Consider the following 26,650-nt stretch of genomic DNA (forward strand, 5'->3'; position numbering starts at 1 on the left):
GGGGAGACAGAGCTTGCAGTGAACCGAGATTGCGCCACTGCACTCCAGCCTAGGCGACAGAGTGAGACTCGGTCTCAAAAAACAAACAAACAAACAAACAAAAATGCTTAACACAGAGCCGGGACCCTAGAAAGAGCTCAAAAGATATTAGCAATATTTAGCCTACCAAGGATTCAGCACGGACTTAGTCAAACTTAAGTCAAATCTTGGAGAATATGGTCAGTGGCTTGCAGAGGATGTTGACTGGTCTTGTGAAAATGACTCCTGGGGAGCCTGAGAACCTACAGCCTATGATTTGTCAGTTGCATGCAGACTGGGGGATTGGAACACAGGAGCCTCAAAGATGAAGAGTTTTTTTTTCCACCACAGTAGCAGTTACAGAGGCGTCATCCTGCTGCCCATAAATGTGGCTACAACGTGCAACATTTCAGCCCCAGTTCAACAAGTATTTAGGTAACGCCCACTCCCTGCCAGGTCCTGCTGGGGCAGAGGACAGGTGATTTGGAGGCACAGAGGAGGGACATCTCACCTTGCCTATGCAGTTTTCTAGAGGATTGATATCTTAGCATGACCTGAGAACCCCTAGAAGTTACCCAGATGAAGGGGTGCAGAGAGTTACCCAGGCAGAGGGCATAGCTTGAATAAAGCCCAGAGGCGATAGGGAGCTTGCTGAGTTCAGTGAAATGAGGATGTGGAAAGCAGAGTGACAAGAAGAAAGACTTGGGGTCCCAGGGAAAGGTCTTAGGTGCCATGGTAAAGAATTTTATTGTAAATAGTGCTGCAATAAACATACGTGTAGATGTCTTTAGAGTAGAATGATTAGAATACATGGACACAGGGAGGGGAACATCACACACCGGAGCCAGACGAAGGTTGGGGGGCAAGGAGAGGGAGAGCATTAGGACAAATACCTAATGCATGTGGGGCTTAAAACCTAGATGATGGGTTGATAGGTGCAGCAAACCACCGTGGCACATGTATGCCTATGTAACAAACCTGCACATGACATTCTGCACGTGTATCGTGGAACTTAAGGTTAAAAAAAAAAAAAAAGGCCATCTGGAGGGAGAAAAGGGGAAAACACAACACAAAAATAATTTTATTTATCCTGAGGAGTCAGTGGAGAGTTCTAAGCAGGTTCTTGATATCTTTCGGCTCAGAAATCTTCAATTAGATGGTCCCAAATGGCATCTACTATCATACTTTAAGAGAGCCTGCTCTGTTGATTAGGAGCAAATAAATGTCCTCCTGGATGTATGTGGCCTGGGGTTGCATTTGGGCTACTCAAATGCAAGTTCCTCCTGGGACCACATCCATGCTAGTGGCTGGCTGAAAAATGGCTTCATGGCTCTCATGAGGGGAATAAAAGGCATGGAGTGGTGGCTGTGAGCCTGTCTGCAGGGCCAGACCTCAGAAAAGCAGAGGGCTGTAAATGTTTCATAAACTTCTCTCTGGGTGCTTGCTCTGGCCGAGAGCCCATTCATAAGCCGAGGCGGCTGAGGGGCAGGTATTGTGCCGGTTACTATAGCATCACCTTGGAAAGGCTCACTTGGTGAGAGCCGCAGGCGAGCTGGGGTGGGGCAGGAGGGGGACGCGGCTGGCTGCAGGGGCTGGAGCTAGGCCACGAATGCTGCTGCTGGTCTCAGGACTTGTGGTGGTCCGGAGTTCATGTTAGCGTCCCCAGCTGCAGCCCAGGGACGGAGAGAGGCTGCGCTCAGTCTGAGAGTGGCTGCCTGAGACAGCGGCCACAGGCTGCTGCAGAGCGTGTAGCTTTTGCAAGGGGCTGAATTCCCAGCCAGACATCCCTTGGCCTCTTTTTTGGAGGGGTGGGGAGCAGAGAGAGGAGGGAGTTGTCTTGGAAGATCCGGGCTGGGTTTCATCTCCTTTTTGATTTTGAGTAGTTCCCTCCATGAGAACTGACTTCCAGGTGTTCACCAAGGGAAACAAGGTGGTCCTCACACTGGAAATGAGAAAGGATGACAGTTTTTGAGACTGACTGTTAACGGCTCAGAGGTACCCTTCATTCAAAATGCCTTTTAAAGCATTTGATACCTTCAAAGAAAAAATTCTGAAACCTGGGAAGGAAGGAGTGAAGAACGCCGTGGGAGATTCTTTGGGAATTTTACAAAGGTAAAGTTTGAATGCGAACTTTAGTTCCTTTCTGAGTAGCTTCGTATTGCCAATATGTGAGATACTTGGTATCACGTTTTTAAAACCACACTTTAATGTGGAGAGGATGGATCAGATTAGATCCTTCTGGAGCCCCTTCTAGCTCCAGTAGTCTATGTCTGGAGGAAAAACAGATGCATTAAAAGTATTGGGTTCTATTAGGAAAATATCGAGACAAGTATTCTGTTTATATAGCTGGATTAGCACTTTCTGGAGATGATGATATTGCATGTGGTATGTTTGGCATTGAATTAGAAAATACTTAGGGAGATAATATTTTATGTTAATTCATTAGTAATGACAAATATAGTTATGCCTTGAACTGAAATAATTTTTATGAGTTTTTCACTGAATCTTTCCACTATAAATGAAAATTAAATATTTGTAATTTTTAGCTTATTTAATAAAATATGTAAAGTGGTTCCTGATTGTATAGTTTGCAAAGAGGATAGTTACACATTAGTTTGAAGGAGGTAACTTAAAAAATTTCTTTAAAGCAGAAAATCTCACATAATTGCAGTGGGAAAATGTTAAGTACTATCATTGAATTGAATGAGATTTTAGTCCAAACCAAAAAGTAAATATTTTTTAAAGTAAAATATATTAGTGGAAGGTGAGTTTGCCATAAATGAATGAATTAATGTGATATTTTTAATTTATGAATTTGTATAGACATAGTAAATGCCTTCTCAAATTATATAAATGATTTCATAAGTGGTCCTTATGTGCAAGGTAAAATGACTGCTTTATCTCTCTGATAATAAATAAATGTGAAAAATACCTTTGATAAGCTTTTCATTTGCTTGGATGATTATTTCTAATCCTGGTGAGTGAAAATGCCATCTGGTGTGTCCTTTAACTTTTCTGTTATCTCTTAAATTTAAAAACTTTTTCATTTAAAGGACTATTTCCAGGCAATCTGAGATTCATCCCATTTCTTGTGTTTTAAGACACATATGCTCCTGTCAGTGTTAAATTTTCCATTGTATCACTGCTAATAAACTTTCCTAATAAAAAAAGGGTTGGACACCTTATTATTTTAGTAATTAAAGACAAAAAGGCTTCAATCAGACCTACACTGAATTAGCATATCTAGATGAAAACCTAGCTCAGTGACAGCAGCAGAAACCAGCCAAATATAGAAAAAATTACAATAACATTTTTTTCAGAGTGTTTTATCCTTCCGTTGAGCACTCCCCAGGTAACATCTTATTGTGATGGCGTTCATTTGATTAGAAATGCAAAAATAATTTTTGCATAATAAACACAATAGCTTAATTGGCTTATTCAAGTGATGACAAAGGAATCTGGCAAAGTCAAGAATGAAAACCATAGGCCAGACACAGTGGCTCACGCCTGTAATCCCAGCACTTTGGGAGGCGGAGGTGGGAGGATTGCTTGAGGCCAGGTTCGAGACTAGCTTGGGGAACATAGAAAGACCATGCCTCTACAGAAATATAAAAAATTAGCCAGCATGATGGCGCATGCCTGTCATCTTAGCTTCCCAAGAAGTGGGAGTATTGCTTGAGCCTAGACATTTAAGGTTGCAGCGAGCCAAGATCGTGCCTCTGTACTCCAGCCAGGGTGACAGAGTCAGACTCTGTCTCAACAAAACAAAACAACACAAAAAACAAAACAAAATCAAAAAACCCATGACATTGGGCCATACTCACCATTATAAACAGCAAACTCTGCCTTAGTTTATAAAATACTTGATATAAAAAAATACTTAGGAATTTTCTTTTCAAACTTAAGTTTAATTGCTTTTTTTGAAATTTAATTGCTTTTTTCAATAGGAATTATTGATCTAAGAGCCGGTTTTGCTATGTTGGATTGGAGGAGCCACATGGAGATCTTTTTGTTTACCAAATTGGTTTGCTTAGGGATATAACAAAATTGGTGATTTTCCAAAATGTGTGACCTCAACCAGAAATTGGGCTCTGTGTCTAGGACTGTTTGAACAGTTTCCTCAGAACAATAGAAAAACAGCTAGCACAGTGCTAGGGACAGAGAATGCACTAAATAAATGCTAGATATTGTCATGGTTGTCCTAATTGTAGAATGGCTTTAGAAAAAATAAAGCCAAGGTCAAATCCCTGTTTTCAGTGATCTATAGAGAGAAATTATTGGCAGAAAAAGTGAAAACAGACATTACTTGAGCGGTGATTCAAGTTGATCCTCAGTTCTAGTGAGGAATTATTAAGACCAGCTCTGCCACATGTTTGACATTAACCACAGGTGTATAAGGTAATTGTATGTAAATGACCCTGCCCAGAGCCTGGCATATACTGGGCATTTCCCTCTCATTTCATTGCTTTTCACATAAAACCAGTTGACAGAATCCGACGTAAAAAAATCACAAAGAACTGTTTTCTGTTTTGTAGGGAATTTGGAAGCTAGAAGCCCCTACATTCTCACTTACAAGGCAATGTAAATCATGGCTGTCTAATAATGTTTGAGGCTGAGGTCATCATCTAAATGGAATTCTTGAGATGCTTTTTAATCACAGTATTCCTCACGGTCAGGGGAGTGGCAATTGCACAGGGAAGCATTTGAGAGTTCGCACACAGGGTTGATTACAGTCAGGCATGATTAGCCTTCCTGGAAAACAGTCATTGATAAGAAGCAGCTGAGCAATTAATCAGCTAAAGGTAAAATAATATATTAGAAGTGTAGGAAGAAAGAAGATGCACTCATTTATAGTTTAGTATTGCATTATATAGATGACATAGAAAGCATTCAACTTGGAAATTAATGTCTAGAAATTGACATGCAGATTTGTTCAATTTAAATTACAATTTATGTATCCTTTAATTGTTCATGTCTAAAAAACATAATAGTGACAAACAAAACAGTATCTTTCAGACACAGTAAACTCATTTAATTCTATTAAAAACCCCATAGAGAGGGGATTACTATAATTACAACTTTTCTTTTTTTTTGAGATAGGGTCTCGCTCTGTTGCCTAGGCTAGAGTGCAGTGATGTGATCATAGCTCACTGCAGCCTCAAACTCCTGGTGTCAAGCCATCCTGCCTCCTTGGCCTCCCAAAGTGCTAGGATTACAGGCATGAGCCACAGCATCTAGCAACAATTTTACAGATGAAAAAACTGAGCCACAGAGAGGTTAAATAGCTTGCCCAAGGTCACACAGCTTGTAAATGGCAGAGCTGGGTTTCAAACCAGATGTTCTGTGCCCATCATTCCTAATCACTACATTATGTTATTTCTCTAATCAAGTATCTTTCCTCTTCCTACTCACTGTCTTGATATTGGGCCGCTTATTTAGGGAGGTATACTTGGACTGCAATGTAGCCAGCAACTTCTGGACCTGCTGGCAAGTATGGGCTATTCTCCTAACTGGTTGTACCTTTATTGAAGGCTTTCTCCAAGGGAGGCTTAAGGGGAGTCTGGTCTCTTTACAAGTATGTCTCTCTTCCCTTTAAATGAAACTAGTCCCTGCATTGTGTCTGTCCTTAGCATTCTGGAGTGTGCCAGATATGCACTTCCTGCTCCATCAACAAAGGCGAGTGTGTTAAAGCTTGCTCTGAGATCAGGCGATCTTGGGTTCCAATTGCTGCAACATCCCTTACTTCCCTGCCTGCATGACCTCTGGTAACTTGGCTGCAATGGGGTGACTCTAGGAAACCAAGTCAGATTACATCTCACACCTGCTCAAAGCTACCTCACTCAGAGTTAAAGCCAGGGCCCTTTCAATGGCCTTCAAGGTCCTCTGTGATCTAGGACTTTTGGACGGCTCTCTGAGTTCATCTGTGACATTTACCTACCTCACTCTACTCTGGATTCACGGGCCTCCTGGCTCTTATTAGAACTCCCTAGATCCACTCCTGTCCCAGCTTTCGCCCTATGTTTCTTTTGCTTAAATGCTTTCCTCCCAGATAGCCTAATGGCTCGTTCCCTCACTTTCTTCAAGCCTCTGCTCAAAGATCCCCACTTTCCTGGCCATTCTATTTAAACATGAAGCTCACCTGCCCTCCTCCTCCTGCCCTCTTCTCTGTCCCTCTTTCCTGCTTTACTTCACCTCTGTCTTAGGTACGTTCCCTAAAAAGCACAGCCTGAGACAGGGATTTGGGTGAGCCTATAATGTGATTGAATGAGCTTTTCCTGAAAAAACTGGGAGGGAGTAAAACAACAAAGGAAAGGAGAGGCTGGGTGAGGTGGCTCATGCCTATAATCCTAGCATTTTGGGAGTCCAAGGCGGGCAGATTGCCTGAGTTCAGGAGTTTGAGACCAGCCTGGGCAATACGGTGAAGCCCCGTCTCTACTAAAAGACAAAAAATTAGCCAGGTATGGTGGCATAGGCCTATAGTCCTAGCTACTCAGGAGGCTGAGGCAGGAGAATTACTTGAATCCGGGAGGCAGAGGTTGCAGTGAGCCGAGACCACACCACTGCACTGCAGCCTGGATGACAGAGGGAGACTCCGTCTCCGAAAAACGAAAAAAAAAAAAAAAAAGGAAAGGAGAAAGAGCCAAGCAAGGATGCACGCTCACAATGCCCGGGGGCCAGATCCACAGGGGAAGGCTCTGGAGCATAAGCCATGTGCTGGTCCTTCCTTTGGGGCAAGTGGGGCAGCCTTTTATATCTCTGCCTCAGTCAGTCATCAGCTCTGGGTTGATGGGAGTGGGTGAGGGGTTTCTTTGGAGGCCACTGAGCAGTGGGAAGTTCTCCAGGGTTCCTCATGCCAAGACTAGAAGCCCAGGCAAGGAGTCACCATGGTGGCAAAGGTCATGGGTCCTGATCCTCAGGAGGAACCAGAACCTTCACCTCATCAAGGGAGCAGGAAGAAATGTGTTTGGCACCTGGGTGGCCCACTCGGACATCTCCTGATACTGCCTGGGCTAGTTTTATTATTTTTTTAATTTTAATTTTTAAAATAATAGAGATGGGGGTCTCACCATGTTGATTAGGCTGGTCTTAAACTCCTGGGCTCAGGAGATCTTCCTGCCTTGGCCTCCCAAAGTGCTAGAATTACAGACACGAGCCACCGCACCCCGCCTAGTTTTAACTGTAAATGGGAAAATACAGCAACCATGACCCGCTAGCAGCTCTGGAAGTAGAACTGTGCTTGCCTATCAAGGGGATCTGGGGAGTGTGCGATGGTGTCTATGACAGCCCACCCACTGTACTGCTCAGATCAACTTGCTTCTCACATGAAGTTCATGCCATCTAGGTACAGCTTCTCCAAGACTCTATGGTTGTAATTCCCGAGGAGCCTTCCAAAGAAGAGTTATTAAGACGGAGTCCAGGTCCCACTGTGATGACTGGTCCCTCCTCTCCCCCCCTTTTGATTCCCCTCACTTCTGTTGGTTTGCGTGATGGGTTGCCCCAGCTCTTCATCTCTGAGAAGTCTAAATCCTTGGTTAACATAAACTCACCAGGTCATGGTTGCTGTATTTGCCCACTGAGAGTTAAAAACTAGCCAAGGGAGTATCAGGGGATGTCTCAGCGGATCATCTGGGTGCCAAACATATTTCTTCCTGCTCCCATGATGAAGCAACAGTTCTGGTTCCTCCTGAAGATCAGGATCCATGACCCTTACCACTGTAGTGACTTCTTGCCATGTCTTCCGGTCTTGGCACAAGGACCCCAAAGTGACTGAGCAGCTGTCATAACCATATGTTGACTGAGATTTCCATTGTGTTCCTAAATGAAAGAATTCTTCCTTGTGAATCAGGATTTCTAGACCCTCAGAGCCTAAGTTGAAGAGATGAGACATTCCTCAGGTGGGTTACTGGGAATGATGGCAAGTGGGGCCACTCCTTCTCTCATGCCTTGTTTCTTTGACCTGTGTGTTCTGCCCATTGGGCACACAGCACCATATCATAACTGTTGGGTTTTTTGTTTGTTTGTTTGAGATGGAGTCCTGCTCTGTCGCCCAGACTGGATGCAGCGGCTTGATCTCAGCTCGCTGCAACCTCTGCCTACTGGGTTCAAACAATTCTCCTGCCTCAACCTCCCGAGTAGCTGGGATTACAGGCACCCACCACCGTGCCCGGCTAATTTTGTATTTTTAGTAGAGATGAGGTTTCAGCATGTTGGTCAGGCTGGTCTCAAACACCTGACCTCAAGTGATCCGCCTGCCTCAGCCTCTCAAAATGCTGGGATTACAGGTGCATAACTGTTGGTTCATGGAATATACTGCATCATGGAGTATAGCACCTTACCCTCCCAAGGCTTCATCTCCAAGCTGATGTCGCAGCTGTATCTTTGAGAAGCGTCTTCAGAGGCTGGGTGCTGTGGCTAACACCTGTAATCCCAGCACTTTGGGAGGCCAGTGCAGGTGGATCATTTGAGGTCAGGAGTTGTAGACCAGCTTGTCCAACATGGTGAAACGTGTATTTATATATATATATATATATATACGCGTATATATATATATTTGAGATGGAGTCTTGCTCTGTCGCCCAGGCTGGAGTGCAGTGGCTTGATCTCTGCTCACTGCAAGCTCCGTCTCCCATTCACGCCATTCTCCTGCCTCAGCCTGCTGGGACTACAGGTGCCCATCACCACCCCCGGCTAATTTTTTGTATTTTAGTAGAGACGGGGTTTCACCGTGTTAGCCAGGATGGTCTCCATCTCCTGACCTCGTGATCCGCTCTCCTTGGCCTCCGAAAGTGCTGGGATTACAGGCGTGAGCCACTGCGCCTGGCCAAAACATGTATTTTCTACTAAAAATACAAAAATTAGCTGGCGTGGTGGTGGGCACCTGTAAATCCCAGCTACTCAGGAGGCTGAAGTAGGAGAATTACTTGCTTGAACCTGGGAGGCAGAGGTTGCAGCGAGCTGAGATAGAGCCACTGCACTCCAGCCTGGGTGACAGCAACACTCCATCTCAAAAAAAAAAAAAAAAAAAAAAGAAAAAGAAAAAGAAAAAAGGCTTCTTCAGCTCAGCTCTGGCAGGCTGTCAGCTTCTGGATGGTGTGGTATATGGCGAGGCTTAGGGATCCCATTGTCATGTGCCCACTGCTATGCCATCTTCACCATAAATTGGGTGTCTTGGTCTGAGAAGATGTGATGGGAGATCCCATGTTGAGAAATCAGACAGTGAATCCTCAGATAGTGATGCTGGCTGAGACTTGTAGTCTGAATAGGCAAACTCATACATGGAGTATTTCAACCCCAGTCAGGATGAATTGCTACCCTTTCCAGGATGGAAGGGGTCTGTTATAAACAACTTTTGACCAAGAAACTTGTTAGTCCCCTCAGGAATTGTGCCATCTCAGGGGCTCAGCATTGGTCTTGCTGCTGACAGCAGCAGGAGCTAGCTCAGTCTGGTGAGTGGAAGCCCCGACACAGCCTCCATCCCTACTGCCATGGTTACTCAGTTCACAAGTGCACTGCTGTAGCACTGGGTGGCTGAGGATGGAAGCTGGCTGACATCAACTGGCCAAGTCAGCCTGTCTATCGTCTGTTTTGTGCCTCTTCCAAGTGGCATGTGATAATGTGCAATCAGGAGAGCTCATACTAGGCATCCACTCTTATAGACTGATCCACATCCCTTCCCCAGATCTTCTTCCCAGTCCTCCAATATTGCTTTTTCTGGCCCCTGACCTCCAGTGAACTCATTCACCACTGCCTATGAGTCCATGCATATCCCTACCTTTGAATGTTGCTCTTTTCATACAAAATGTGTGGCCAGGAGACTGCTCAAAACTCTGCCTATTGGGAGGCTTTCCCCCTCACTGTCCTTCAGGGCCATCCCTGGGGGGGCTGGAGTATAGCAGCAGTCCATTTGCAACATGCTGTAACATACCAAATTGACCAGCTCTGGACCAAACTCAGTTTTTTTCCTCCTGTAATTTGTTCACGGGTGTGAGCTTATGGGGAGGCATTGGTACAGCAGATATGGGTCATGTGGAAACCTGGCCTCTCTCACATGGGCTTACTTGTGCCCTGTGGCCCTGCTGGTGTTAGATTCCAGATGGATCACTTCCATCTCATGATGAACAGTTGGACGTCGCAGGTCTGATAGTACCTAGCTCATGATAGGTCGTTTTGGCTGCATGGCCTCTTCATATTGCATGGTCAGATGCTGTGTCTCCACCAGGACTCAGTAACATGGCATGACTTGTTTTTTGTCTGTTGTGTATTTCTCTACTATAGATGATATGGCTTTGTCCCAGAATCCTAAGGCTTTGTGCTATATTTCTCCTATTGAGTTTTGACAGAAACCTCATATAGTGTCTTTTCCTATTCAGATGACTTTAGTGCCAAGGGTATGCTGGAGAATACAGCCCTAGTGGCAAGATCACTCTTATTGCAGCCTGGACTTGCTACAGAACATTTTCTTGTTTTTGGATTTCATTAAAAATCAGCAGTTTTTTATGTCATGGAATAAGTGGGTTAGAACAATATTCCCAAGTGTTGAATACACTGCCTCAAAAACCCAAAGAGGTCTGCCAACCATTGTGCATCTTCCTTAGTGGCAGGAAGTTCAAAGCACAATAACTTTTCCTTCACTTTGAAGGGAATGTTCTGGAATGTCTCGAACACTAGACCCCTGTGAACTTCGCCCATGTGATGGACCTGTGATCTTTGTAGCAATTTTTTCCCACCCTTTGAAGCACAAATGTCTTACTGAGGCATCCAGAGTACTTGTCAGTTCTTGCTCCTGAGGTCTAAACAACATAATGTCGTCTATTGGTCATAATAGATCAATGTGATGTTCTGCAGCTGGTCCAGAAGGTCTCTCTGACTATATTATGAGAGAGAACAATCCATGGATATATACTGTCGTTCATCTCATGTCACTGTGAACTTCTTAGCCTCCTTTCTAATGGATATAGAAAGAATGCACCAGATCAAGACAGGCAAGCTATGTACATGAGTTAAGAGTGTGGTAGTTCCCTGCCATCCACCATGATCCCTTCTTTTTTTTTTTTTTAGGGGCCCAGGCTGGTGAATTACATTGGGATCTAATGGGGGCTACCACCTCTGCATCCTTTAAGTCTCTGAAGGTGCAATAATCTCTGTCATTCTGCATAATATAATACTGTTTTTGATTTATCTTCTTACCCAGGGATGACAGTTTTAAGGATTTCCACTTGACTTTTTTTCTATTACAATAGCTTTTATTCTACAAGTCAAGGAACCACTGAAAGGGTTTTCCAAATGCTAGGTGTCTGTCTTCCAATTATACATGTGGGAATCATACATGGGGAAATGACCACTGGGTGGGTCCAGGGACATGAACTCACTATGAGACGAACCTGTGCCAGGACTCCACTTATTACCTGACCCTCATAAGCCCCACTCTAACGGAGGCAGGATAGTGCTATAAATCCCTGAGTATCAACATCAGCTTTCCCCTTTACCCAAAAGTCTGCAAAAGATCGAGGTATTTCTCTTTCTTCAGTGTATGTTTACCCAAGTTAATGGTGGTAGACTCCTTCGGGGAAGGACTGTAGGCATCACGACTGCATTTTCTTCTGCGGTGTTGCAGGTTCCTTAGTCACGGAACCTTCAGTCTTCTTCAGTCTTCAGCAAGAGAGTGTGACTTTCCATTGGGGTGACCAGCCTCAGCCTACTGCTCATTCATCAGCTCTTGATCTTTTCTGGTTTTATGTATATGAAACATACGCTTACTGGCTGCCCTTTTTTTTTTTTTTTTTTTTTTGCTCCTTGGAGCACCATGTTCTATGATTCATCTCTGAGATTCCTATGGGCTGATTCCCTAACTGTCATTCTGAATTTCCTGCCCTTGCCTAGGATGGTTAAGTGCTGCCAATCATCCCAATTGCCACTGGTTCTGGAGCAGCACCTCCTACGGTAAGCCTCAGCCAGCAGAGGACAGCAGCTTCTGAGCATCTCAGTGTGCTGGTGGCCCCATCACCACTGCATCCCTTATTGTCTTAGGAGCAGGAGTATTCCTCAGGCCTCCCGAGAAATATAGTTCATTTGTGGGTTTTCTGGTCTTACATAGAAAATCCATTCCTGCATAGTCAGTTATTTGAGCCTTTTGATCTTTCTTTATAATCTGCTATAACAGTTCCCAACATTTCTCATTAAAAAAAAAATAAGTTAAAGAGAGACCTTTTAATTGATCAAGAGTGTGATCAACATTAAAGATAGAACAATTACAGAATTCTTATATTCCAAATAACAGAGATCAAAACTTTACTTGAAGGAATAGAAGATAGCCAGTTTAATTATCAGCAATTCATCACTAAGACTGGTTCAAATTCAGCAATTTTTCTACCAGGCATTAAAAAATGAAATAGGCTTGTAAATTAGGTTTATATAACAATGAAGGAAAAGAGAGGATGTAGACCTGGACCAACCCAAGTCAGGACACTCTTGTGGCCTTGGGCGTTCTCTCCTGGAATGGATAATTTTTTATTCTTTTATTTATTTATTTATTTGAGACAGGGTCTCACTCTGTCACCTAGGCTGGAGTGCAGCGGCACAATCATACCTCACTGCAGCCTCAACCTCCCAGGCTCAAGCAATCCTCCCACCTCAGCCTCCTGAGTAGCTGAGACTACAGTTGCGAGCCACCATAGTTGGCTAATTTTTAAAATATTTTGTAGAGATGAAGGTCTCGCTATGTTGCCTAGAATGGTCCTGAACTCCTGGGCTCAAGCCATCCTCCCAACCTCAGCCTGCCAAATTGCTGGGATTACAGGCGTGAACCACTGTGCCCAGCTTTCAATTTATTTTTTTTAAAGTCATGGTGGTCATGTCCTATATCTCTGTGTACAATGTAATAATGACTAGAAATTAGTACAGAATTACATTTTAAAATCACCAGGCTCTATTTTGTTTAAGCTCTATCTCTAGGAAAAAAGCGGCAGAGAACACATACCACTAGACTGTTCTGGATAAAACACATCTCTATTTTGTTTAAGTTTCCAAGAACTGTATTAGCAGTTTATCAGGACCATTTCTCTTAAGGCCTTTGCCGGGATGTTAGACCCTGTGTCATGGAACCATGCCCCCTTTATTAGTTTCCTAGGGCTGCTGTAACAAAGTACCACAAACCGGGTGGCTTAAAACAACAGAAACGTATTCTCTCACAATTCTGGAGTCCAGAAGTCCAAACACAAGGTGTTGGCAGGGTCAAGTTCCCCCTGAAGGCTCTGAAGGAGGCCTCATGCTTGCCTCTTTCTGGCTGCTGGTAGCTGCTGGGAATCCCAGGCATGTCTTGGCTTGTGGATGCATCACTCCAATTCCTGCATTTGTTGTCACATGGCCTTCTCCCCTGGTGTCTGGGTCTATGTGTTCAAATTCCCCTCTTCTTATAAGGACACCAGTCATGAAATTAATCTAGGATGACGTCATGTTAACTTGATTACATCTGTGAAGATCCCATTTCCAAATAAGGAATTGGGGGTTAGAACATCAACATATCTTTTTTGGAGGACACAATTCAATCACCTACCATATTGACGAACACTCCCTTATCCAACTTTACTACCCTACTCCCTCAAAATCTAGAACATTCAGGATCCGTTCCTGGGCATACTTACCTGCCTCTTGATGTAAATGTTCATCAGATTCTACGACTCCTGCTCCCGGTATCTTTTCTTAGCTCAAAAGTATATTTTCTCATCTAAAGTTTATATTCTCTCTTTTTCCAACTTCTCCCAAATACTTTTACAACAATCAGATTTTCTAAGTGCTTCTTAAAGGTTGGTAGGGTCTATAGATTCAATACCTACAGAGTAAAGCAACCATATTATATATCTTGACATAGACATACTACATATTAACACATAGAAATAGTCTCCACTTCTGCAAGGAAATACGTTGTATCATTCAAAGTTCTTAGTTGCAATCAACAGAATCCACTCTAGCTAAAGGGGAATGAAATTTAGTAAAGAATGTCAGGAATTGGGCCAGGAGGAGTGGCTCACCCCTGTAATTCCAGCACTTTGGGAGGCCAAGGTGGGTGGTGGATCACCTGAGGTCAGGAGTTTGAGACCAGCCTGGCCAACATGGTGAAATCCCATCTCTATTAAAACTACAAAAATTAGCTGGGCATGGTGGTGCGTGCCTGTAATCCCAGCTACTCAGGAGCTGAGGCAGGAGACTTGTTTGAACCCAGGAGGCAGAGGTTGCCGAAATCACACCATTGCACTCCAGCCTGGGCGACAGAGCAAGACCCCATCTCAAAAACATAAATAAACAAAAAATAAAAGAATGTTAGGAATTGTTCAGACTTCCTGGAAGGATCAGGTCTGGATGCTCTATCTCTAGGAAAAAAGCGGCAGAGAACACATACCACTAGACTGTTCTGGATAAAACACAGCTGCTACCACTGGCTGCCTCTAAGTGCTGATTATATTCATGACTTGTTCCAGAAATTCTGCCACAGCAGTCACAGAGGAGCCAGTTGCCTCTGTTGCATTCAAAACCATCTGCACTACCATTCCCCTGCATGCTGTATCCTCTTCTTGTTCTGTCCCGTATCTAAATCTTATTCAAGTGCTTCAGATTTAACAGAGTTCACCTCTCATGACTTCATTGTAGCTGCAAGAGAGTCTAGGAAAAGTAGTTTTTTTTGGTTTTTTTTTTTTTTTTTTTTTTTTTGCTGCTCCAGCAAGATTCAAAATATCAAGAAGTCATTAAGATATTTGACAGTGATAAATGATGGTTGTCTGCTCCATATGTGTGTTGCTAGTCTAATTTTTATTTTTCAACTTTTGATACAGACATGAGTACAAAACATATTTTTCTTATGTCTTGATTTTAACTACTAGAAAAGTAACAGTCCAAGTATAATGTTAAATGGCAACTGAGCTCACTGTGGAAGTGACAATAGGGAGTGGTGGGAACTGTGGTAAATTGAGAGCCAATTGTAACCATGACAGAGTGAGAGCTTGATAATTTCAGGTCTTCAGATTTTTCAGAATAAACAAGAAATCCAAGGTTTTATATCTTTGCTTGTTTCTGCTTTTTTGAGCTATCTTCTGATATTTATTTATTTATTTATTTATTTAATACAATTTTAAAAAGTAGAGATGGGGGTCTCACTATGTTGCCCAGGCTGGCCTCAAACTCCTACCCTCAAGCAATCCTCTCACCTTGGCCTCCCAAAGTTCCAGGATTACAGGTGTGAGCCACTATGCTGGGCCTTGGTTTTTAAACTCTGTCAATTAATCTAAATTCTTTTGTTTTTGTTTTTGTTTTTTTTGAGATGGAGTTTTGCTCTTGTCACCCAGGCTGGAGTGCAAAGACATGATCTCAGCTTACTACAACCTCTGCCTCCTGGGTTCAGGTGATTCTCCTGCCTCAGCCCCCTGAGTAGCTGGGATTACAGGTGTGCACCATCATGTCTAGCTAATTTTGTATTTATAGTAGAGATGGAGTTTTGCCATGTTGGCCAGGCTGGTCTTGAACTCCTGACCTCAGGTGATCTGCACGCCTTGGCCTGCCAAAGTGCTGGGGTTACAGGCATGAGCCACTGTGCCCAGCCAATTAATCTAAATTCTAAGGAAAAAAAAAAAAAAGCAAAAACCCATACACACATTACACCAGATAAACAAAACATGGTTATGAGTCACATATGGCCATTGGGCTGTCAGCTTGTCATCTGTGACTTAGGCTTTTTAAAGCCATAGAGACTATCTTTTTTTCCTCGTATTCATCTAATGATCCCTGCTGAGGTAAGAAGCAGTGACTCTCTGCTTAAATGAGGGGATAGGAAAGGGTCAAATTACCAGGAGAAAACAAAAACAGCCTAGGTTAATACCTCAAAATCTATGAAGCTGGGCTGAGTGCTAGGGATTTTTGGTTGTTGACTTTCTGAACTTATAATCTACCAGAAGAGGCAAATATCAATTTTAAAAATGAGAGACGTAGGTACTGTGAGAGCATTGACTGGGCTGGAGTTGACCAGGTGCACTTTATGGAGCTCCTTTTGAATGTGATGTGCTGAAATCCATGCTGATAAGATCCTATTTCAAATCTCAAACTAGCTCTGGGGATCGTATTTTAAATCCTCCTTCCCTTCTTTAAAATTTACCATTTATTGATTATTTATCAAGTGCTAGGAATTAGGCTAAGTGTTTTGTAACTCGGTCTTATTTAACGTTCATGGTAGTCCTATCTTCTTCTCATAAATAAGTGAACTGAGGTTGAGGGAAGTTAGGTAATTTGCTCAAGGCCACATACCTAATAAATACCACAGTCAGCATTGAACCCAGGACTGTCTGTCTCCAGGGCATGTTCTCTTAAACCCACTGCAATACTGCTTCTCCAGAACCTTTAAAAAAAAAAAAGTCTGTGTAGGTAAAGCACTCGCTATTTGTCAGGCACTTTCTGATTAGTTCCTGTGGCACACTGGTAGCAATAGGCTGGATAGCAAATCTCAGTTGTGTTCTCCCTTCACCAACTGCAGCTGGATGATCCTTGGGCAATTTGTTTTGTTTTGTTTTGTTCTGTTTTGTTTTTAAGACAGAGTTCTCACTCTGTCACCCAGGCTGGAGTGCAGTTCACTGCAACCTCCACCTCCCAGGTTCAAGTGATTCTCCTGCTTCAGCCTCCTGAGTAGCTGGGATTACAGGCGCTTGCCAGCACATCCAGCTAACTTTTTTTGTATTTTTAGTAGAGATGGGTTTTCACTATGTTGGCCAGGCTGGTCTTGAAAGCTGACCTCAGGTGATCCACCTGCCTTGGCCTCCCAAAGTGTTGGGATTACAGGCGTGAGCCACTGCGTCCAGCTGGGCAAGGTTTTAAAAATTCTGAGTCTCAGTCTTCCGAGCTGTAAGATGGAGGTAAGTCCTATTTGTCAAGACTATTTTGAGGATTAAGGGAGATAATATATATTTTATAGAAATCTCGTGGAGTGTCTAGAGTGTAGCAAGTAGTCAATGTCCTTCAGTTAATTTTCTTCTTCTAGTAGAAGAGCAACTCAAGGATTATGTAAAAGACAACATGAGCTAAATGGGACCTTTTCGGAGGGCAAATTTGAATGCTGTATTTGTTTGCTAGGGCTGCCACAACAAAATACTACAGACTGGGTGGCTTAACCAACAGAAATTTATTTTCTGTCTGTTCTGGAAGCTAGAAGTCCAAGATCAAGGTTTGATTTCTCCTGAGGCCTTTGTCCTTGGCTTGCAGATATTGCCTTCTTGCTATGTCCTCAGATGGCCTTCCTCTATGCATATGCATCCCTGGTGTCTCTCTATGTGTCCAAGACTCTTTTTATGTATTTTTTTGAAACAGGGTCTCCCTCTGTCACCCAGCCTGGAGTGCATAGTTCACTGCAATGTCCAACTCCTGGGCTTAAGCGATCCTCTCCCCTCAGCCTCCCAAGTAACTGGGACCACAGGCATCCATGCCACCACACCTGGCTCAAATGTCCTCTTCTTATAAGGATATCATTCATATTAGATTAGGGCCCGCCCTAAGGCCTCATTTAACCATAATTACTTCCTTAAGCACCTTATCCTAAATATAGCCACGTTTGGTGGTACTGGGGGTTAAGAGTTCAACACATGAATTTTGGGGCACACATTTCAGTTCATACCAAATACGGTGAGCAAGAAAATTGATTTAAAAATATTGTTATATATATATTTAGCTTTAGAGAGGGTCTGTCTATATTGCCCATGCTGGTCTCGAACTCCTGGGCTCAAGGGATCCTCCTGCCTCAGCCTCCCAAACTGCTAGGATTGCAGGCGTGAGCCACCACGCCCATCCAGTAAATGGATTTTTAAAATTATCTGCAAGTTCTCTCACTTTGTGCTCCAAGTGTTGATCTTATTACCTATGAAACAAAACAAAACAAAACCTTTTCCGCAATTAGTGGGAACATTTGAATTGCAAAGAAATAGTTCTTTAAGTGCCTAAGGGTTAGTTAGCATATCTTAGGCAATTAGACTCCTGGGGCTTGGATGTTTGCTGGACAACTGTGTCTGAGAACAGAAAGCAGGCACCTCCCTAGTGTGCAGAGGGCCAGCAGTCCGCAGACCGCAGCTGTCTATATTTGGAGAAACAAGAATGAGAATGTCACTCTAGAAAGAATGAAGATTCTCTGATCTAAAAGATCAACTGCAGTCAAGCAGGGAAGGAAAACTGAATGGGATAAATAGCTGTTAGGAATAATTAAAGTCCTCCAACTCCTAAGAAATGAGTTCGTTTTTCTTCTCTTATTCTTAAATAACTTTCTCCTCTCCCCCCTTTTTATAAAGCCTTTTTTTTTTTTTTTTCTGGGCAGAGATGAATAGATCCTTAACCCTGTCTATAAGTGCTTCAAGCCAGGAATGATGTCTGGAATTGATCCACCAATTCCATTCAGTTGGACAAGGATTCATTGTTTCCAGGCACGATGCTGAACATGGAGAATAAAGATGAGTTGGAAATGGTCCTGGGATCAGGGAGACCTTCATTCATATATGGACATGACACAAATCAGTGACTTTTTTTTCCCCCCCCGAGACATATATGGACACGACACAAATCAGTGACTTTTTTTTTCCCCCCCCCGAGACAGGGTCTCGTTCTGTCACCCAGGCTGGAGTACAATGGTGCCATCTCGGCTCACTGCAACCTCCGCCTCCCAGGTTCAAGAGATTCTCCTGCCTCAGCCTCCTGAGTAGCTGGGATTACAGGTGCCTGTCACTGTGCCCAGCTGATTTTTGTATTTTTAGTAGAGACGGGGTTTCATTTACCATGTTGGTCAGGCCTGTTTCGAACCCCTAACTTCAGGTGATCCACCCGCCGCAGCCTCCCAAAGTGCTGGGATTCCAGAAGCATGAGCCACCGTGCCTAGCCCCCAGTCAGTGCCTATTTACTTAGCACCTGTGCTGCTGAATGAAAATGACTCTAACTCCATGTGAGAAGTGCTCTAACAGAGGAATATGTAAAATGCTAAGGAGACACCAGGGATGGCAGAGACCCTAACGTTCAGGCAATGTCTATTCATTTATTGGCGGTAATGTGTTAGTCTTTGTAGGGTAGGCTCATGTATCTCTGTGAGATAAATGTTTATTGTACAGAAGAGGATATGTGAGATTCAGAGAGGCCAGGTTATTTGCCCCCAAGTCGAGTATCAGTGGCAGAGCTGGAAATCAAATCCAGATTATCTGACTGCCCAGAGCCTGGTGTGTTCCATGATACAGGGTGAGGGTGAGGGGGTGCTTAGTCTTCCTCTGTGAGCTAGGCTATACAAGAAATGGCCTGCTATTTGAATGCTTTTAAAACAAATCAAATCTGGCTGGGCACAGTGGGTCCCACCTATTAATCCCAGCACTCTGGGAGACTGAGGTGGGTGGATTGCTTGAAGCCAGAAGTTCGAGACCAGCCTGGCCAACACGGTGAAACCCCATCTCTACTAAAAATACAAAAATTAGCCGGGCGTGGTGGCCTACGTCTATAATCCCAGCTACTCGGGAGGCTGAGGCACGAGAATTGCTTGAACCTGGGAGGTGGAGGTTGCAGTGAGCCAAGATTGAGCCACTGCACTCCAACCTGGGTGACAGAGCAAGACTCTGTCTCAAAAAAATAAATAAAATGAAACAAATCAAATCTGAATCTGAGCCCCCTGCCTGGGGGAAGTTAGATTTCTGTTCATTTTGGTGCTCCCCCTTTGCCACAGCAAGGTTGTGCAAAGGACTCACAAGCAACTCAGGAGGTCCTGCTAGTTGTTGATCCTCATTTGCTCCTGAGCCCATGATCCCTTGAAGTGGTGGCTCAGCTGCCACTTTGGGCAAAGGAAAGTGAGATCCTGTGCTCAGACCCCTCCCCACAGCTCCCGATATCCCGTCTCCAACTGGAGAGCTGCTGTAAGGGCTGGCATCAGGTCAGCCAGCTAAAGGTCCTGCTTCCTGGGGAGCCCACAGCTCCTTCTTTCAGAGCCTTCCCTTTGATCATTACTTTCCCCTTCTTTCTCTCCATCTCTCATACTGTATGTCTCCCCTCTGGAAAGTCTCAGGATATCTAAGATGGCACTGTGCACACAGAGCGTGCTTGTGTTGGTTCAGGTCTTCCAAGAAAGCAGATACCAAGACAGGATTTGGCACATATGAGACATGGTCTCGCTCTGTCTCCCAGGCTGGAGTGCAGTGGCACAATCACAGCTCACTGCAGCCTCAAACTCTTGAGCTCAAGTGATCTTCCTGCCTCAGCCTCCCAAAGTACTTGGATTACAGGCATGAGTCACTACACCTGGCCAAGAGATTTATTGAGGGAAAATGGGGAAGGAGCTGGAGGAGGCTGGGAGAGTGTTCAAACTGCTACCTGTGTAGGAGAGAAGGAAAGAAGAAAAGCTAGGTGAGAAGACTTTCAGACTATACTACAATACTGGGAAGTTTTGGCATGGCCAGTGGGGAGTCCTGGAGCTAGTCACTGTCAGAGGAATCCTGCCTCTGGCAGGAAAGAACGGCCTCACATCCCCGAGGTGCTGAGTTCTTGGCGGATTAGCAGCCTGTGAGAAAGAAGCGCTGTCCCCACGCCAAATGGGTGGTTGATTCAGAGCACAGCAGTTGGGGCTGTCTGCAATTAAGCACTGCAAAGCCCCACAGCGCTTTCGGTTTTCATTAGCCTTCATCTAAAGCATCTGCATGCATGTAGAGAGGGCTAAGCTTATGACAGGTGACACTTTATTAATAGCAATAGTGATAGTACTTACCACCTATTAATATAAAGTACTTTTTACATACCAGGCACTGCCATGAATCATTTACATGCATCAATCATTGAACAACCCTATGAGATACCCATTACGATTAGCCCAGTTTACAGATAGGGATTCTTACAGGCTGAATTGTGTCTTCATATGAATCTGCCCAAATTCTTTACGGTGAAATTCTAACCCTCAGCACCTCAGAATATGACTACATTTGGAGATACGGTCTTTAAAAAGGTAATTAAGGTTAAATGAGGTCCTTAGGGTAGGCCCTAATAGAATATGACTGATGTCCTTATAGGAAGAAAAAATTGGGACACGCAGATCCATAGAAGGAAGACTATGTGAAGGCACAGGGATAAGAGCCATCTGCAAGCCAAAAAGAAAGGCCCCAGAAGAAACCAAGGCCTGCTGAAACCTGGATCTCAGATTTCTGGCTCTAGAAATGTAGGAAAATACGTTTCTGTTGTTTAAGGCACCTAGTTTGTGGTACGTTGTTACAGCATCCCTGGAAGACTAGTAGCAGGTCAAGTAACTTAGCCAAAGTCACAGAGCTAGCACGTGGGAGACAGCACTGGGCGTCTCTCAGCCCAGAGCCCATTCTCTTACCGTGCTCTTCTGAGTCATGGTGGCTGGGCAAGGACTACAAAGTAACAGGTGCAGATGACAAAGTGACTCAGGAAGATCATTGAGAAGGAGCACGGCTTGGTGTGCTGGGAACACACAGGAAAGGGGCCCAAGGGACCTAGACAGGAAAGGAGAAGGGTTTCATATCTTGCCTCTACCCACTAAGGGCTGTGTGACCTTGGCCGGTTTGTTCTTGCCTTCTGAACTACGGTTCTATTTTGTGTCAAATGGGAGTATTAGATTTCCCATGTCTCACTGAGCTGAATTAATGATCAAATAAGAGAATTACATGAAGGCATCTGTAGAGGAGGGCAGAGGGAAAGAACTGAATTTGCCTCATACAAGTATTGCTGTGGTTGTTACGTATTATCCTTGTTTTAGCTGCTAGGAATATACTATTATAGTAATGTGTCAACATTAGAGCATCAGTTTTCTTTCTTCTTCTTCTTTCTATTTTTGAGATGGAGTCTCACTCTGCTGCCCAGGCTGGAGTGCAGTGGTGTGATCTCGGCTCACAGTAACCTCTGCCTCCCGGGTTCAAGTGATTCTCATGCCTCAGCCTCCAGAGTAGCTGGGACTACAGGTGCACAGAAATTCATGGAGACTACTAGGGCAGCCCATTATAAAGTCCTATCATCTAACTGCCTCTCAGAGCTAATGGCATCAATGCTTAGTCTAGCACCTCACTCATTAAGTGACGGTGAGGATTAATGTAATAAAAATAGCTGGCATATGTCACTTTTTAATATGTGGAAAGTTCTGTTCTAAATTACCTAAGTTTAATAACTCATTTATGACAATCCTAAGAACAACGCTATGAAGAAGAAACTATTATAATTCCTAGCTTACAGATGAAGAAACTGAAGTCCAGGGAGGTTAAGTAATTAGGCTGAAGTCACACAGCTGAGTAGGCGGGAGACTCAACATTTAAAGTAAAGTACATGAGCTCCTCAGTTGGACATAAATTGGAGAAGTGAGGCATCCAAGATGGCGTCAAGATTTTTTTTTTTTTTTTTTTGAGATGGAGTCTCACTGTCACGAAGACTGGAGTGCAATGGTGCAATGTCAGCTCACTGCAACCTCCGCCTCCCAGGTTCAAGTGATTCTCCTGCCTCAGTCGCCTGAGTAGCTGGGACTACAGGTGCATGCCACCACACCCGGCTAATTTTTATATTTTTAGTAGAGACAGAGTTTGCCATGTTGGCCAGGCTGCTCTCGAACTCCTGACCTCAGCTGATCCACCTGCCTCGGCCTCTCAAAGTGCTGGGATTACAGGCATGAGTCACCGCACCCAGCCTGATGGCTTCAAGATTTTTGCTGGAGCAACCAAAGTTGCAAAATTGTCATTACTTATGATGAGAATGACTTCAGGAATTATATATTTTTTTTAGGGGAAGTCAGTTTGGACATGTCAAGTTTAAGCTGCCTTTTAGGTGTCCAAGGAGAGGTCAGATAAGGCTAGTTATAAAGACTGGGAGCTGTTAGCATATACATGGTATCCAAAGCCCAGAGCCAGCTTAGATGACCTAGAGGGCATAGATAGAAAGCAAGAGACCTGAGAACGGAGTCCTAGGCATTCTAGTGTATATAGGTGGAGGAAAGAAGGAATCAGCTATAAGAGACAAAAGAGAAGAATTAGGAGGATGACCAAGTGTTTTCCTGGAAGAACATAAAATGGCCAAGGCAGAGAAAGTGGTCAATTGTGTCAAATGCTGCTGCTAGGCTGATTAAATCAGATGAGGACTGAAAATGACTTTTGGACTGAGCCATGAGGAGGGCATCGAAAACCTTAAGAAGAGCAGTTTTGCGGGCTCAGGTTGGGAATACCTGGCTGGAGTGGGTCCAGGAGAGAACAAGAGGAGAGGAATTGAAGTCATTTCTTTCTTAAAAAAGGAAAATGAAAAATAGGAGGATAACTGAAAGAGAAAATGTATTTTATTTTAGATTGTCATATGGGAGGAATAAAAGTTTATTTATAGGCAACAGGAATGATCTATTATACTAGGGAGGAGAACCTAATGGATGAAGTGTGGGGGTGGGGATTTCTGGAGCAATATTCATAAGGGGATAAAAGGGGATGAGATCTAGTGTCCGGGGAGAGGGGCTGGCCTTAGCTAGAAGCATGGACAACTGCGGATGAACACATAGACCCCATCAGTATAAATGCAGGCTGGCAGGTAGATACATCGGTAGGGAAATGATTAGAGTTCTTTTCCAATTGCTTTAATGTTCTGGCACATTTACTAAGCTTCTACTCTGGGCTCACAACTTGAAACTGAAAGCTCCTTCCCGTGTTTTACCATCGCTTTTCACTTTGATTTCAACAAAACCCACATCATCTAGTAATTGTAGATGCTTGTGTATGTGTCTTCCTTCCCCACCAGCCTAAGAGCCGGAAGAAGGCAGAGAACGTGTCATATTCTCTATTGCTCCCCAACACTTAGCACAGTACCTGAGACACAGTAGGCACTTAATATATATCTGATGAACTGAATTGAATCCAGTATATTTGTTTCTCTATACTTGTGCTGGAAATTTGGTTTTCCTTGAGTCATAAGAATTTGCCAAGGTGCCAGGGGCGGTGACTCCCACCTGTAATCCCAGCACTTTGGGAGGCCAAAGCAGGCAGATCATGAGGTCAGGAGATCAGAACTATCCTGGCCAACATGTTGAAACCCTGTCTCTACTAAAAATAAAAAAAATTAGCTGGGCGTGGTGGCACGTGCCTGTAATCCCAGCTACTCGGGAAGCTGAGGCAGGAGAATCACTTGAGCCAGGGAGTCGGAGATTGCAGTGAGCTGAGAATTGCGTCACTACACTCCAGCCTGGTGACAGACCGAGACTCCATCTCAAAAAAAAAAAAAAAAAAAAAAAAAAAAAGAACCTGCCAAGGTTGTCTTTCATATGAACCGGTGGGCAGATGACTTGTGTTTCATCCAAACTATTATATTAGCTATTGGTCACTGAATTTAATATTTATGAAAACTTGCAAGTTTTGATTATCTTTAAAAACACTTGGACCTTAAGTGGGCCATGACAGCATCCTCAGAAAGATGACAATAAGTAAGAGGATACAACTTCCTTTATAATTGACAGATAGGATTCAGTTTGCCCAATTACTGTTTTTAAAAGAAGAGATAAATTCACTATAACGAATGTGCCATAATTGGAATCTATAGAGGTCAGTGAAAAATTCTACCGTTTGAATAAAAGGTGCTAGAGGACCACCTCCTTAGAGGAACCATCTAAGGAGAAAAGGATATACAACCAAATGGGTGTACATTGTGATAGAAAACGTCCCTCTCCACCTCCACTTAATATTTTATTAAGACTTAGAAAAATTAGGCCAGGCACAGTGGCTCACACCTATAATCCCAGCACTTCGGGAGGCCGAGGTGGGTGGATCATCTGAGGTCGGGAGTTTGAGACCAGCCTGACCAACATGGAGAAACCTCGTCTCTACTAACAATACAAAAATTAGCCTGGCGTGGTGGTGCAGACCTGTAATCCCAGCTACTTGGGAGGCTGATGTGAAAGAATCGCTTGAACCCGGGGAGGCAGAGATTGCGGTGAGCCGAGATCATGCCATTGCACTCCAGCCCGGGCAACAAAAGCAAAACTCTGTCTCAAAAAAAAACAGGACTTAGAAAGATTAAGGTCAACTGTAACAGCTGGGTCGAGCAATGTGAACAAAGTCTGTCAATGCTCTTTCAGCAGGAAACTCAGTATAGCATATTGTTTTAGACACAGGCTCTGGACTTCAGCTTCTATCCTATCTCAAGTGACTTAGTTTCCTTATCTATAAAATGGCATGATGACACTATCTACCTCATGGGGTTGTTATAAGATTTAAATGATTGATTGAATGCTTATAAAAGTCCCACACAATACCCAGAACATCAGTAGTTTTAGCCACTATAACTTACTTTAATAATAATAATATTTAATAATAAGACTTACTTTAATAATAATAATACACCCATAGTATTCTACTATGGGTCTTCCTTTTTGTTTTTCATCTGCTGGTACCTTTTATCTTTTTGCTTAGTATCCTTTCTTTTTCCTTTAATCCTGGCTTTTATTTTCTGCCTATCCTTCTTCCCATGTAGAAAAATCGATGGGAGCACTGAGGAAGAAGATAACATTGAGCTGAATGAAGAAGGACAGCCAGTGCAGACGTCCAGGCCAAGCCCCCCATTCTGCGACTGCCGCTGCTGTGGCCTCCCCAAGCGTTACATCATTGCTATCATGAGTGGGCTGGGATTCTGCATTTCTTTTGGGATCCGGTGCAATCTTGGAGTTGCCATTGTGGAAATGGTCAACAACAGCACCGTATATGTTGATGGAAAACCGGAAATTCAGGTTGGTATCAATCCATGGTGGAAGCCTTTTCTTTTTGAAACAGGGTCTCACTCGGTCTCCCAGGCTAGAGTATGTGGCGCAATCTTGGCTCACTGCAGTCCCAACCTGCCAGGTTGAAATGACCCTCCCATCTCAGCATTCTCCCATTTCAGCATCTCAAATGAGTAGCTCCTCCCATCTCAGCATCTCAGCATCTCAGATCAGTAGCTGAGACTACAATCATGAGGAAACTTTTTTTGACTGCAGCTGTGTCAATACTTTGCTCCTTGAGAGAAAGCCCTGCAATTCCTTCAGTGATATGACAAAAATGGAGAGTGGCTACTTGTGCTGAGCACTGTGCAAAGTGATGGGGATAGAAAGGTGAACGACCTAGACTGGGCCCTGGAGACTAGTAAGTGATGACAGTTTTAGGGGTTGGGGGGTAGGTGCCATGTTGGAGGTACACAGGATGCTCAGGCTCATAGGAGAGGGCCCAGCCCAGACTTCGCTATTGTGAACAAATTCCCAAAGTGATGGCTGGACCAGGCAAAGAGGGTGTGGTGGGGTGGGAAGAAGAATGTTTGAAGAAAAAGGTATTGTGAACGACTGTAAGAAAGAGACAGAGACCGAGACAGAGAGTGAGTGTGTGTGTGTGTGTGTGTGAGAGAGAGAGAGAGAGAGAGAGAGAGAATGCACACATACTATGTAGGTATATTTTAGGAACTGAAACAGGAGCTCATCATCTTTTCTGTGTCACGGACTGCTGGTGATGACTGATGAATATTTGCCAAAGTAATGTTTTAAGTTCTTAAAATAAAACACAAAGGATGACAAAAGAAGCCAATTATATTAAAATATAAATACCAAAACATTTAAAAATCGCATTTGTGACATAGAAACATATGGGCTTCTTTAGTAGTA

At 43.7% G+C, this 26,650-nt stretch overlaps 1 protein-coding gene across 1 annotated transcript in view; it reads left to right on the forward strand.

Annotated features, from left to right (window-relative positions):
• Positions 1–1,716: 1,716 nt before the first annotated feature.
• Positions 1,717–26,650, forward strand: part of SLC17A8 (solute carrier family 17 member 8) — a 64,593-nt gene continuing 39,659 nt past the window's right edge. Inside the window, exons 1-2 of the mRNA XM_005571986.4 lie at positions 1,717–2,130; positions 25,498–25,750. Of these exons, the coding sequence (XP_005572043.3) occupies positions 2,030–2,130; positions 25,498–25,750 (354 nt within the window). The 5' untranslated portion in view covers positions 1,717–2,029. The remainder of the gene's footprint in view (positions 2,131–25,497; positions 25,751–26,650) is intronic.

The sequence above is a fragment of the Macaca fascicularis genome, chromosome 11 (genome assembly GCF_037993035.2).
Source record: "Macaca fascicularis isolate 582-1 chromosome 11, T2T-MFA8v1.1".
Taxonomy (NCBI): domain Eukaryota; kingdom Metazoa; phylum Chordata; class Mammalia; order Primates; family Cercopithecidae; genus Macaca; species Macaca fascicularis.